The sequence below is a fragment of the Mesocricetus auratus genome, unplaced genomic scaffold, assembly GCF_017639785.1.
Source record: "Mesocricetus auratus isolate SY011 unplaced genomic scaffold, BCM_Maur_2.0 Super-Scaffold_100043, whole genome shotgun sequence".
Classification (NCBI taxonomy): Eukaryota; Metazoa; Chordata; class Mammalia; order Rodentia; family Cricetidae; genus Mesocricetus; species Mesocricetus auratus.
The window spans coordinates 594,912-610,320 of record NW_024429220.1 but is presented as its reverse complement, the minus strand read 5'-3'; the positions used below and the strand labels follow the sequence as shown (position 1 = coordinate 610,320).

General features: G+C 39.0%; 1 protein-coding gene and 1 pseudogene across 1 annotated transcript in view; both read right to left on the bottom strand.

The window, feature by feature from the left end:
• Pclo (piccolo presynaptic cytomatrix protein) overlaps nt 1-15,409 on the bottom strand; it is a 348,891-nt gene that overhangs the window by 71,755 nt on the left and 261,727 nt on the right. The window contains 2 exon segments of the mRNA XM_040735211.1: nt 11,645-11,671; nt 14,090-14,214. Of these exon segments, the coding sequence (XP_040591145.1) occupies nt 11,645-11,671; nt 14,090-14,214 (152 nt within the window).
• LOC110342902 lies at nt 1,356-2,615 on the bottom strand (annotated as a pseudogene).

Genomic DNA, 15,409 nt, shown 5'->3' with positions numbered 1-15,409 from the left:
TTTTAAATATTTCATTTTACATTCCAACCACAGTTCTCCCTCCCTGTCTCTTTCTGCCCCCTCCCTCCAAGCCCATCCCTCATCGGGGAAAGGGAATGAGAGAACGGGGGAGGGGAAGGGGAGACTGACCTCTGAAGACACTAGCTGCAGAAGAGAGAATAGGAGGGGAAACAGAGCTACAGAAAGACAGAGACACAGCCAGAGAAGCAGAAAGAATGGGAGAGAAAGATGGGAGGTGGGCAGAGTCATCTTAAAAGGGAATGTAGTGAATGTGCACAGGTGGTGCTCTTTGTGGCTGCAGCTGAAGGCATATCCTGCCATAACCCCAAGGACAAGGCAGTATAGATGTCTGAATAATAACACCTCCCTACTGCATTCAGGTTGAGCAAGGCATCCCATCATAGGGTTGGGCTCCAAAAAGTTAGCTCATGCACCAGGGAAAGATCCTTGTCCTACTTGGCAGGGGCCCCTCAGATAGACCAAGCTACACAACTATCACCCACAGGGAGAGGGCTCAGTTCCAGCCCACGGAGGTCTATAGCTGTTTGTCTAGAGTTCATGAATTTCTGCGAGCTTGGTTCAGTTGTCTCTGTAAATTTCTCCATCAGGATTTTGACCTCCCTTGCTCATGTGTTTATTTTTCTGAGTGTGAATGACCTCACTTAGGATGGTTTTTCTCTAATTCCATCTATTTGTCTGCAAATTTCATTGTTTCTTACAGCTGAGTAGTACTCCATTGTGTAAATATGGCACATTTTCTTTATTAATTTTTCATCTGAAGGCATCCAGATTTTTTCCAGGCTCTGCTATTACAAATAATGCTGCTATGAACATAGTTGAGCAAGTGTCCTCATGGTATGATCGGGCATCCTTTTGGTAAATGGCCAAGATTGGTATCACTGAGTCTTGAGGTAGATTGATTCCTAATTTCGTGAGAAACCATCATACTGATTTCCAAACAGCTGTACAAGTTTGCACTCCCACCAGCAGAGGAGGAGTGTTCCCCTGATTCCAACATAAGCTGTCCTCAGTATTTTTGATCTTAGCCATTCTGGCGGGTGAGGTACATTCCTCGGTGATTAAGGATGTTGAGCAGTTCCTTGAATTTTTTTCGGCCATTTGAGAATAATTTCCTAAATAAAACACCAGTAACACAGAAACTCAGTGGAACAATCAAATGGGACCTCCTGAAACTGAAAAGCTTCTGTAAGGCAAAGGTCATGGTTAATAACACAAAACAGCAGCCTACAGAATGGGAAAAGTCTTCAGCAGCCCCCCCCCCACATCTGAAAGTGGGCTAATCTCCAAAATATACAAAGAACTCAGAAAACTAGACATCAAAATACCAAATAATTCTATTAAAAATGGGGTACAGATCTAAATGGAGAATTCTTGACAGAAGAATCTCAAATGGTGTGTGGGTTTGTGATGTTACCACTTCATATTGAGCATGGAGATGTTGACAAGTTTCTTTTGGTTTCAATGTTTTGTAGCTTTCTTCATAAACCAGCTTCATCTTCATGCTTGATGCCCACAACTTTCTACATTTGACATTCGGGTCCTTGTTTCCAGAATTCCATCTCCTCACACTTTGGCAACCTGAGATTTGTTGTCTTCTTGCTTGCCAGTGCCTTTTCTTTTCTTCCTCTTGCTCAGCAAACGGCTGCTGTAATCAGCTGGGCATCGCTAGCATGGGTCTGCCTGAGTGTTACTTGCAGTGTCTGTTTTGAGCTTTTATAGCTGTCCGAGGAGTCATTTGTGTTCCCATCTACCACAGCGCAGCAACACTGAGAACAGAAAGACCAGGTTCTTGAACTGCAACTCTTGGAGCCATTTCTTATTGTTTTTGTTTTCAATCAGATGTTTTTTTCTGTTGTTCCTGTAATTTCTTTCCCCTTTCCAAACTCTGAGCTAAAGCATCCTAGGCATCACTTGATGTCTTTCTGGCTCTAAAGGGAGGTAGGCTAGGTGTATGTTTAGGGTTCAGCTACTCTGCTTGGCTTGCCAGTTCTCTTCTGTCTCAACTTCAGTTCCTTGGTCTAGTGTTGACTTTCTGTCTGGATCTTGATTGAATGTGTTCTGATGGATCATTTTCTATCCCTGCTTCTAGGTCTTGACTCCTTTTTCTGATTCTGTATTGAGATGTCTTCCTTTCATGAGATGTAGATATTGAGTGGCTTCTGCCTCATGATGACTTCCTTTCTGGGCTGTGTCTGTCTTTACTGTTTTCAGATGGATTTTTGTTCTCCCTTATTTGTGAGAGGAATGTTCTTTGCCATGTGTCTTAGAGGATTCATCTTGGGACTGTGTCCTCATTCCTTAGCTCGCTCTTTGCTTCTGTGTTTATGTCTTCCATTGTCTGGCTTCCAGTTTCTTTCTGTTGACCTTGGCCATCATCCTGAAAAATGATGTTTTGAGGCTCCAGGAGAAAGGAATGTACCTCACTACTTCTTTTTCTTTTTCTGTCTAAGGCTGTCTTTTCTGGGGCTTTCCATCTTGCTCTGTGTCAGTAGCCTGTGAACTTAATTAACCTTCTTTATTGAAAACATTCTCTTGCTACAGAGGTATGGCAAAACATGCTTTGCCAGTATTTATCACACACACACACACACACACACACACACACACACACACACACACACACACACACACAGGGTTTTTGGCTGGTAAGATCTTTTTTTTTTATTAATATTTTTTTTATTTTCCATTTTAAATTTAGATAAGAAACAAGGTTGCTTCACAAGTCAGTACGAGGTCCCTCTCCCTTTCCCTCCCCTCCTCCCGTGCCCTCCCCCCCATCTCCCCCCCCCGTTATCCCCTCATTCCCCCAGGGAGGGTGAGGCCCTCCATGGGGGTGTCCATAGTGTGTCATTTCATATAGGGCAGGGCCTAGACCCTTCCCCAAGAGTTCAGGGTGAGAGTGCACCTCACATTGTTCTATGGGAGTCCAGAGACCGTGTGTATACTTGGGATGGGTACTGATCTGCTGTCCAAGGCTCAATAGATTACCTAGGCCTCCTCACTGACACCCAGATTCAGGGGGTCTTGATCAGTCCCATGCTGGATTCCCAGGCTGATGCCTGGGATTCAAGAGTTAACCTTTGTCTGGTCAGCTGTTTCTGGGGGTTCAACCAGCCCAGTCTTAATCCCTTTCATCATCAGTCCTCCCTCTCTGATACTGGCTTTCTTGAGTTCAGCTCAGTACTTAACCAGCCAGTAAATGAAGTTTCTGTTTCCCAGACTCTCTGGCAATAGGATTGTAGGCTGGCACTCCCCAGATCTATGTCTAAAATCCATATATGAGAGAGTACATGCCATGTTTCTCTTTTTGTGACTGGGTTACCTCACTCAGGATGGTTTCTTCTAGTGTCATCCATTTGCCTGTGAATCTCATGATTCCATTATTTTTTTCTGCTGAATACTACTCCATTGTGTAGATGTACCACATTTTCTCTATCCATTCTTCGGGTGAGGGACATCTAGGTTGCTTCCAAGTTCTGGCTATTACAAATAAAGCTGCTATGAACATAGTGGAACAGACGTCTTTGTTATATGAATGGGCATCTTTTGGATATATGCCTAAGAGTGCAGTTGCTGGGTCTTGTGGTAGGTTTATTCCCATTTTTCTGAGGAATCTCCATACTGCTTTCCAAAGTGGCTGAACCAGTTGGCACTCCCACCAGCAATGGAGGAGTGTCCCCCTTTCACCACATCCTCTCCAGCATAAATTGTCATTGGTGTTTTTGATTTTAGCCATTCTGACAGGAGTGAGATGGTATCTCAGAGTTGCTTTGATTTGCATTTCCCGGATGGCTAAGGATGTTGAGCACTTTCTCAAGTGCCTCTCAGCCATTTTAGACTCCTCTATTGAAAACTCTCTATTTAGTTCTGCAGCCCACTTCTTAATTGGGTCCTTTGCTGTTTTGGAGACTTGCTTCTTGAGTTCTTTGTAAATTTTGGAGATCAACCCTCTGTCAGATGTGGGATTAGTGAATATTTTTTCCCATTCTGTGGGCTGCCTTTTTGTCTTGCTGACTGTGTCCTTTGCCTTACAGAAGCTTCTCAGTTTCAGTAGGTCCCATTTATTAATTGTTGATCTCACTGTCTGTGCTACTGGTGTTATGTTCAGGAAGCTGTCTCCTGTACCAATTCTTTCAAGGGTACCACCCACTTTCTCTTCTAAGAGGTTCAGTGTGGCTGGATTTATGTTGAGGTCTTTGATCCATTTGGACTTAAGTTTTGTGCATGGCGATAAACATGGATCGATCCGCATTTTTCTACATGCCAGTCTCCAATTATGCCAGCACCATTTGTTGAAGATGCTTTCTTTATTCCATTGTATATTTTTAGCTTCTTTGTCAAAGATCAGATGTTCGTACGTGTGTGGGTTAATACCCGGATTTTCAATTCGATTCCATTGGTCTGCCTGTCTATTTTTGTGCCAATACCAAGCTGTTTTCAGGACTATAGCTCTATAGTAGAGCTTGAGGTCAGGGATAGTGATGCCTCCGGACGTTGCCTTGTTGAACAGGGTTGTTTTGGCTATCCTGGGTCTTTTGTTTTTCCATACAAAATTGATTATTGTTCTTTCAAGGTCTGTGAAGAATTGTGCTGGGATTTTAATGGGGATAGCATTGAATCTGTAGATTGCTTTTGGCAGGATTGCCATTTTTACTACATTGATCCTACCTATCCAAGAGCATGGGAGATCTTTCCATTTTCTGAGGGCTTCTTTAATTTCTTTCTTTAAAGATTCAAAGTTCTTACGATACAGGTCTTTCACTTGTTTGGTTAGCGTTACCCCAAGGTATTTTATGTTGTTTGTGGCAATTGTAAAGGGTGATGTTTCTCTGATTTCTCTTTCAGCCCTTTTATCATCTGTATATAATAGGGCTACTGACTTTCTTGAGTTGATCTTGTAACCTGCCACTTTGCTGAAGGTGTTAATCAGCTGTAAGAGTTCCCTGGTAGAGTTCTTTGGGTCATTGATGTAAACTATCATATCGTCTGCAAACAGTGAAAGTTTGACTTCTTCCTTCCCAATTTGTATCCCCTTGATCCCCCTTTGTTGTCGTATGGCTATAGCTAGAACTTCAAGTACCATGTTGAAAAGGTATGGAGAGAGTGGACAGCCTTGTTTTGTTCCTGATTTTAGAGGAATTGCGTTGAGTTTCTGTCCATTTAGTTTGAGGTTGGCTGTTGGTTTACTGTATATGGCTTTTATTATGTTTAAGTATGTCCCTGTTATCCCAGATCTCTCCAAGACCTTTATCATGAAGGGGTGTTGGATTTTGTCAAAGGCTTTTTCAGCATCTAGTGAGATGATCATGTGATTTTTGTTTTTCAGCTTGTTTATATGGTGGATTACGTTGATGGATTTTCGTATGTTGAACCATCCCTGCATCCCTGGGATGAAACCTACTTGATCGTGGTGAATGATTGTTTTGATGTGTTTTTGGATCCGATTTGCCAGTATTTTATTGAGTATTTTTGCATCAATGTTCATGAGGGATATTGGTCTGAAGTTCTCTTTCTTGGTTGTATCTTTGTGTGGCTTGGGGATCAAGGTTATTGAAGCCTCATAGAAAGAGTTTGGCAAAGACCCTTCTGCTTCTATTGTGTGGAACACTTTGAGAAGAATTGGTATAAGCTGTTCTTTGAATTTGTGGTAGAATTCTGCACTGAGGCCATCTGGACCTGGACTTTTTTTGGTTGGGAGACTTTTGATGACAGCTTCTATTTCCATAGGGGTTATAGGTCTATTTAAATTGCTTATCTGTTCTTGATTTAGTTTTGGCAAATGATAGCTGTCCAGGAAGTCATCCATTTCCTTTAAATTTTCGAATTTTGTGGAGTACAGGTTTTCAAAGTATGACCTAATGATTCTCTGGATTTCCTCAGAGTCTGTTGTTATGTCCCCCTTTTCATTTCTGATTTTGTTAATTTGCGTGTTCACTCTCTGCTGTTTGGTAAGTTTGGACAAAGGTTTGTCTATCTTGTTGATTTTCTCAAAGAACCAACTCTTCGTTGCATTGATTCTTTGTATTGTTTTCCTGGTTTCTACTTTGTTGATTTCAGCCCTCAATTTGGTTATTTCCTGGCGTCTACTCCTCCTCGGGGAGTTTGCTTCTTTGTGTTCTAGAGCTTTTAGTTGTGATGTTAATTCTCTGGTATAACTGTTTTCCTGTTTCTTCATGTGAGCACTTAGTGCTATGAACTTCCCCCGTAGCACTGCTTTCAAAGTGTCCCATAGGTTTGGGTATGTTGTGTCTTCATTCTCATTGAATTTGAGGAAGTCTTTAATTTCTTTTTTTATTTCCTCTTTGACCCAGGGATGGTGCAGTTGAGCATTATTCAATTTCCATGAGTTTGTAGGTTTTCTGCAATTTGTGTTGTTGTTGAATTCTAATTTTAAGGCATGGTGGTCTGATAAGATGCATGGAGTTATTCCAATTTTTTCATAGCTGCTGAGGTTTGATATGTTGCCAAGTATGTGGTCGATTTTTGAGAAGGTTCCATGTGGTGGTGAGAAGAAGGTATATTCTTTTTTATGTGGATGAAATGTTCTATAGATATCTGTTAATCCCAGTTGGGTCATTACTTCTATTAGACCCTTTGCTTCTTTGTTGAGTTCCTGTCTGGTATTCTTGTCTAGTGGTGAGAGTGGTGTGTTGAAATCTCCCACTATAACTGTGTGGGGCTTTAGATGAGATTTAAGTTCTAATAATGTTTCTTTAACGAATGTGGATGCCTTTGTATTGGGGGCATAGATGTTCAGGATAGACACTTCGTCTTGGTGGGTTTCACCTGTGATGAGTATGTAATGACCTCCTTCATCTCTTTTGATTGATTTTATTTTAAAGTCTAGTTTGTTAGATATTAGGATTGCTACCCCTGCTTGTTTCTTGGGTCCATTTGATTGAAAAATTTTTTCCCAACCTTTAACTCTCAAGTAATGTCTGTCTTTGAGGGTGAGGTGTGTTTCTTGTATGCAGCAGAAGGAAGGGTTCTGTCTTCGAATCCATTCTGCTAGTCTGTGTCTTTTTATGGGTGAGTTAAGGCCGTTAATATTGAGGGATATTAATGACCATTGATTGCTCATCCTTCTTCGATTTGCGATTGTTGTTGTTGGTGGAATTATGGGTGGAATTTCGCCCCTTTGTTCTTTTGGCTGTTGGTAGAGAGGGATTCTCTAATGCTTATGTTTTTCTGGTTGTAGTTAGCTTCCTTGGGTTGGAGTTTTCCTTCCAAAATTTTCTGTAGGGCTGGGTTAGTGGACACATATTGGTTGAATCTAGTTTTGTCATGGAATATCTTGTTTTCTCCGTCTATAGTGATTGAGAGCTTTGCCGGGTATAGTAGTCTGGGCTGGCATCCATGGTCTCTTAGTGTAGGTAGAATATCTATGCAGGACCTTCTGGCTTTCAGAGTTTCCATGGAGAAATCAGGTGTAATTCTGATAGGTCTGCCTTTATATGTTACTTGACCTTTTTCCTTAGCTGCTCTTAATATTCTTTCTTTATTCTGTATGTTTGGGGTCTTGATTATTATGTGGCGAGGGGATTTTTTTTGTGGTCCACTCTATTTGGTGTTCTGTAGGCTTCTTGTACCTTCATTGGCATGCCTTTCTTAAGGTTGGGAAAGTTTTCTTCTATGAGTTTGTTGAATATGCCTTCTGCCCCTTTGAGGTGGATTTCTTCTCCTTCTTCTATACCTATTATTCTTAGGTTTGGTCTTTTCATGGTGTCCCATAATTCCTGGATGTTTTGTGTTAAGGATTTGTTGGATTTAAGGTTTTCTTTGGTTGATAAATCCATTTCTCCTAATGTATCTTCAACACTTGAGATTCTCTCTTCCATCTCTTCTATTCTGTTGGTAATGCTTGTATTGGTAGTGCCTGACTGTTTGTCCAGCTTTTCTATTTTCTGCCTTTCTTCAGATTGTGTTTTTTTAGTGTCTCTATTTCAGTTTTCAACCCTTACAGCGTTTGCATTGCTTCTTGCAATTTTCTGTTTATCTGTTCGTCCGTTTGTTGCCTTTTATGAATTTTTTGGTTTGTTCTTTCTTCCATTTATTGCATTTTTTGGTTTGCTTTTTGTTCCATTTCTTGGATTTTGTGCTTTGTTTCTTCTTCCATTTCCTGCCTTTTTTGGTTTGTTTCTTCCTCCATTTTTTTCATTTTTTGCTTTGTTTTTTCTACCATTTCTTGCATTTTTTGCTTTGTTTCTTCTTCCATTTCCTGCCTTATTTGGTATGTTTCTTCTTCTAATTCTTGCATTTTTTCTTTGCTTTTTCTTCCATTTCTTGCATTTTTTGCTTCATTTCTTCTTCCATTTCGTGCCTTTTTTGGTTTGTTTTTTCTTCCAATTCTTGCATTTTTTGGTTTGTTTTTTCTTCCATTTCTTGCATTTTTTGGTTTGTTTTTTCTTCCATTTCTTTGAGGGATTTTCCAATATCCTCTTTTAGGGCCTCTATCATTTTCATGAAAGTGCTTTTAAGGTCGTTCTCTTCTGCTTCCTTCGCGTTGGAATATTGGGGTCTTGCTGGTGTGGAGTCTCTAGAATCTGGCGGTGTCATATTTGTTTTTCTGTTGCTGACTGTGTTTTTGTATTGTCTCTTTCCCATCTCTTCTTTTAGTGGGTGCAGAAAGAGCCCCTTCCTGGTCTGGGGACCAGAGTTCCCTTTTGGTGGGTGCTAGTAAGTCCAGTAATCTGGTGGTTCTTCTATGCCTTGTCCAAATGCTGGTCCCGTGGGTGGGGAAGAAGAACAGGAATCTGGGGCGCTTAGCCTCCTACCTGGTCCCCTGGACCCTATGCTGGGTCCTGTTGTACCTGACCCGGAACAGCTACTCCCCTGGTCTCCCTGGCTCCTGTAGTTTCCTGGTCTCTTTGGTGGGAGAGAAGATCTGGAGTCTGGGGTGCTTGGCTCCCGCCGGGATTGGGAGCTCTGTGCAGTTCCCAGGCGATCTGCAGGCTCTGGAACACAGGCCGGGAAGCTGGCCTGTTTACCCGATGCTCCCGCCGGGATTGGGAGCTCTGTGCAGTTCCCAGGCGATCTGCAGGCTCTGGAACACAGGCCGGGAAGCTGGCCTCTTTACCTGATGATGCCAGAGGGACAGCTCGGCTGGTAAGATCTTATGGTGATCCTGTGACCTTTCCACAGCTTTGATTGCTTCATTTTAGAAATCAACGCAGTTCATTTTCAGGTCATTCCTTTTCTACATTTTCTTCTTTCTTTCCTCTTTCATTCTTTCAAATAATTAATTAGTCTATAGTTAGCATGACAGCATATACTATGGGATGACATTGAACGTGGGATCCTTCTCATCATCATCATCATCATCACCATCATTATTATTATTTGCATTTTCTGAACTATATGGCTGGCCACATAAAGTCATTCTGTTTAAATACTTGTATGAGCGTTTATGAGTGTTTGGCCCGTATTTATGTCTGTGTATGTCTGTGTATGACTTGTGTGCCTAATGTTCACAAACGATAGAAGAGGATGTTGCATCCCATGGTACTGGTGTCAGAGAAAGTTGTGAGCCAACATATGGGTGCTGGAATTGAACCTGGATCCTTTGGAAGACCAGCCAGTGCTTTTATCTGCTGAGTAAGTTCTCCATCCCTCAAAAGGTTGTTTGGTTTTCTTGATATTACTGTAAAATTTTTTATATATCTGAGTAGCTACACATACTGTCTCTTATTTAAATGTCCTTGGCTACTAGAAATTTATTATACGTAGTATCAGAAGTAATAACAGCCACTGCCACTTACTGAAGATGATTATGTGTCATACATGATACTCCCCACTTTGGTTTTATCACTAAGTATATTTCATACACACAAACACATACACATACCGCACCTCTCACACACACACACATACACACACATACACATACATCTACCACACATACACATCTACTACACACACACATACACTCACACAAACCACACCTCACACACACACACACACACCACACTGCACACAGACACTCACACACACAACACTGTGCACACACACCACACCACACAAGACACTTACATACACACACATTCACACACACACATTCACACACACACACACCACACTGCACACAGACACTCACACACACAACACTGTGCACACACACCACACCACACCACACAAGACACTTACATACACACACACATTCACACACACACACACACACACACACACACACACACACACACACACACGAAGTTCTTACTGTTCCTAGTTACAGAAGAAGACACAATCCTGGATTCTCATGTGACAATTCATGGCGTCTAAGTGACAATGCTGAAATTCAAGTTCAGGTTCTCACTCCATTCAGTGGCTTCCATGGTCACTGCAATGTCTCTCACATTGACCGTTCTCAAAGATATTTGAAAATGATACAAGGATGAGAGATTGGCTTCTTAACATTCCAAATAACAGTCAACATATTTCAGGCTCGTCCAGTCATTACGAACATCTCCCAGAACATGCCCTCCTATAAATTAAATGCAGAAAACCACCACCCTGATAACGTTGTCTGAGCTTCCTTAGATAAAAGGCAGGGAGATTATGAATACCGAGACTGATAATGTGAGCTCTAAACTGACATGCTATCTTTGAAACAGAACTAATTTTACATACCAGCTGAAGAAACTCAGATGGTAACACAATCAGAGAGCTCACTACTACAAGAAAGCATGGCGGTATCTCTGTTCACAGGTTGCTAATGATGGCTTGTAAGCAATGAAGTTTCTGGGTACTAGTAAGGATGTGATAATAGATCCTAGTGTTGAAGATAAATATTTACATCTTCCAAAACCAGTAACAGTCTCTTTTGGGTCACAGCTTTCCAGGATTAATAAAAATGTCATATTTTAATAACACAGACAAACTAATGCTGTAAAATTAATAATATGGTTGATGCTAAAGTCTCATCTTATTAGTACAGATGGCACATGAGTTTCTTCAATTAAATAGCAATTTATAATTCAGTGGGAGATGTGCAAACATAACTCTTTGGTTCATGTCTTGGGAGGTAGCCTTGGTTAGTAAGATAGTGAGGCAGCCTGCAGCAAATCAGCGAATTTCCCCACTACTAGAACCAAAGAAGAGTGTTCATGTGACCACTCATACATTATAGTAAGCATGTTTTTGTCTTCAAATTATTTTGTAGTACAGAAAGCATAAATCATCGAAACATTTCAAAATCAAGTGAGGGGAAAACAGATCAGACATATATTTAAAATAAATTATTCACATAGGACTAGTCCACACATTCACTTAAAAAACACTTGCAATATCTTAATTTTCAAAAGGAAATTAGGAGAACCTAAGCTGTGGTTATTACATCAGCAGCTAAATGACATTCAATATGTAGAATACAAGGGAAAATTTTAGTTTTATTCAATTTTAGGATAAAATTTCCTTATCCTTTTTGTTTTTTAATAATTCCTAATTTTCTGTGTCTTATTGCACATTGCTCAGAACTGTTTATAGTAGTCTAATTAAACAGACATCCACTGGTAGAAAAATAATAGTTATGACCCAGGTTGAAGTATTGGTAGACGTAGTTAAAAATACATAGAATACAACTGTAGGTACAAGAGCATAGTTGACACTGAAGGAGAATCAACTCTACCTTGCATTCTGGACAACCATGACTTGACTGCATTGATTCCAGAAGCCAGAGTAAAGGGCACAACAGGAAAGAGGGAAAGACAGGAAGAAAAAAGTTAGGAACAGAACTAGACAGGAAGTAAGCAAGTAGCAAATCACAGACACAGTACATAGCTTGAAACTGGCTTGAGGCTGAAGATAATTTCAGAGCTACGGTGAAACAGCTGCTACATGTCAAATAAATCCTAAATATCCAGCCACTCCGTAACTAGTGAAACCTTAATAAAAGTCTAGGAATTGAGCATGTTAGCTACCTCAGAGCTGAATCTCACTTTATGAGGGATGGTTAGATAAACTATTTTGGTCCATTTCACTACAATTTTTAATCTTTGCCAGTTATGTATTATGTTACCTGTCTATCTGTTCTGCTTATTCAACTTTGCAGCTTTCCACCTAAGTCATATCATGCATTGACATAAGTATTCTTATGTAGTGCAAACAATGACACTGAGAGCCACTGTAAGGAAGATAGAAAATAAATGACAGGACCCTTTCCCTTAATCTGTTTAAAATTACTTAGAGAAAATCCCTAAGAAAATTTCCCATAACTTCTTAATTCTTTAAAAAACACAAACGTTCTCATGACCAAAACAAAAATAAAGTTATTATTGTTTGTTGTTATTTTTGTCATACCTTCCTTAAAATATGTGGCCAAATTGTATGTACAAATATATAAACTTACTAGTTAATTAAAATAAAATAAGAGATCCTCTTTCCTGGGTTATGTGGCTATTTTATTGATTCTATGTAAGAGTTATTGGGGATTTCAACAATCCTTAAGAAAATAAAATTAGACCAACCACACAAGCAATTTTAACTGTCTAAATGGAATTACTGGGGTAGCTGTAGGGAGTTAGAACAGGTACACTGCGATTTAGTCTCCCTGAATTATATGACTTGTTTTCACTGATAAATTAAAAATTATGATTGTGTTGTGTTAATATTGACAAGGAACCTGAATATCAAAGAAATTGGGGATCTGCCTGTGGTGACTTGGCACATGAACAGTGGTGTGTATGTAACTCTAATATGACTACTTTTCAGACAATTTAATCACGGCCAGAACACACATTCATATAATGTGGCTGCTTTTAAGTCTGTTGAGGCTTTGCCACACACAATGTATTTCTGTGGAACATCTGACAAGTATTTAAAAGCATTTGCTGTTGATAGTAGCATGTTCTATAAACACTAGTGTGGTTCTCAAGTGTGGTTCTCATAATGTATTATGAGACATCACTGAGGAAACTAAAGAATTATTTGTGAATTTAAAATGAACTATCACTTAAATATACATACTGAAATATTTGCAAAAAGAGTTAATTGCTGGAATTTCTTTAAAATGATCTGGATGTAGGAACTGTGTAAGAGTAAATGAAAAAAAAAGAGCAATGTGAAATCTAACTGGCCAGTAAGTAAAAGCTTTTGCAGATAAAGGATGGTCAGTCACTATACTATGCTTTCTGCTTCTGTGCTATACTTAAAAATTTCCAAGCAAAAATCAACACTCAAATGTCACTCCCAAATTAAACCAAAATGAAACCAATGTTGCCATCAGCTGATGAAGCTTTTCAATGCACCTCCATCTGATAACTGTTCATGGTTCCACCACATTAATTTGGCTAATACAGGTAACTTAGATAAGGTACAGTGGTTTCTGGATGTGAAATCTCTGTTCTAAACAATTCTCAAGTACTTGTTCATACACCATAACATAGCTATTAGTATTAATAATGCGATCAATTATTATGCATCTCCAAAGAACATAGAATCCTTCACTAGTATTTTTATTTGGGGCTGGGGACTGACATATTCAGGTATGTTAAACACAAGTGCTGCCATGGAGTTAGGCCGCACGTCCATAACATTTACTTTATATCAACAATGTACACATCCTGCAAAAGATTCAATGAGATATCTTTTATTTATATAGCAAAATAATTACTTCAAATGTTACTATTTGCTACTATTTTTAAAACAGTGATTTGGAAATGTGTCTATAAACAAGGTTTCATACAAAGTCATTAGTGACACATACTGTATAAAAAGAAAGTAAACAAAGGTTGATTTTAGAAGTGGATATAGGGATGTAAGTCGGTTCTTTAAATCTGCCACAATTTCTTACATGTTTTTAGAATTAATCTGATCACAAAGCACAAGAATGGTTCCCACAATCAGAATTGCTGCTTGTGCCCAGGGAGACTGATTTTATTCTAACCACTGCTCTCTCAGAACTCTTAAGGACTTTCTTTAAAATTTTAATTCAAAAATAAATATGACACGAAACAAACTAAGTACAGGGAAAGGATAATTCAGGATGGGACTGGAAATTAAAGAATGGAAGATTCTCTTAGGATTGTTTAGACTGTGGGCTGTGACACTTAGAAGACAGTGCCTCGTTACTTACCCTCGGCCCGGAAGTAGGTACACCTTAACAAAAGGGTCGGAGTAGCCATTGTTGTCTCTAGGGACAAGATTTCTTGCTTGAAGAATATGTATTATAAGATTTCCAAGATCATAGTTGATTTGAAGCTTTAGGGTATAGAAACAATTCAATGAAAAGATAAAAAGATGTGTGAAACATTATCATTGCATACTTTGCTAGCTTTTCAACACTTTATAGGAAGTTACCTACTTCAATTCAATTGTATTTGAAATTGAACAGTTAATGCCAAGTTTAACTGGAAGCTCATAGACATGTCTGCATTTCTAATAAACATAATATTCATGTTTACAAGACTCTGCACAGTGAAGAGTCTTGGCCTAGTTAAAGTTCATTTAGCAGGAAAATAATATAGTATATATTTATTATATTTTCATAATTAAAATTTATTCATAGCAAAAGAATATACCCCAATTACATTGATTTTTGCAGTTACTAGCATTTTGAAAATAAAATAAATAACTTGGAAGTATATTGTAAAATACATTTCATCAATGAGTGGTGAGAAGAAGGGTTATGTGGAGTAGAATCTATCAATACTGAGATGTAAAAATTAAATAAAAACTAGATTTCACTTTTTCTAATTACGCTTGTAGTTACTCTTTCTGAGACACTTGCTATGAAGAAAGAGACTGAGATGATACAAACTTAAGCTGAAGAGGGATGAATGACTTCTATCTCTAAGACGCTTAATGGATGTTCATATTGTCCTTGAAGAACATGATTTACAAAAAAACTGTCATAATCTAAAATGATCAAGCTCAATAGTTTTCTCTTTTATCATTGAAAGATTCTTCTGACATCATATAGATTGAGTTTTAATTTTCTTTAAGTTTTCCAATTAATAGAAATGAAAAGAACTGTATTTTGAAGAAGAAACTTATGTGTAAAAACACTAATATTTTAAAATAATTCATAAAAATGATTCAGTGTACTTAAACTGAAAATGGAGTAACTGAAATGGGTCAGATTTTTGCTTAAAATTTCAGAATTAATGTACATCATCATTTTGGCACAGTTTTTTAATTTTTTAATTGCACACTTCCACAGGGAAAGAGCCTCGGCATTTCTTATGACCATGAAAAATGTGTGAATAACAAAGGAACGTATCCTGAGGGAACAAAGACAGGGATTTTAGAACTGTGTGCTGTGACAGGATACAGAAACACAAAAGTCAACAATCCACACTTTGCTTTCTCTAGAGCTCACTTTCAAGTGACGTTGCGCTTTATCTATTTCTCACTGACTTAGAAACCGGCAGGCCTCCTTGAGAGACTGTTTTTC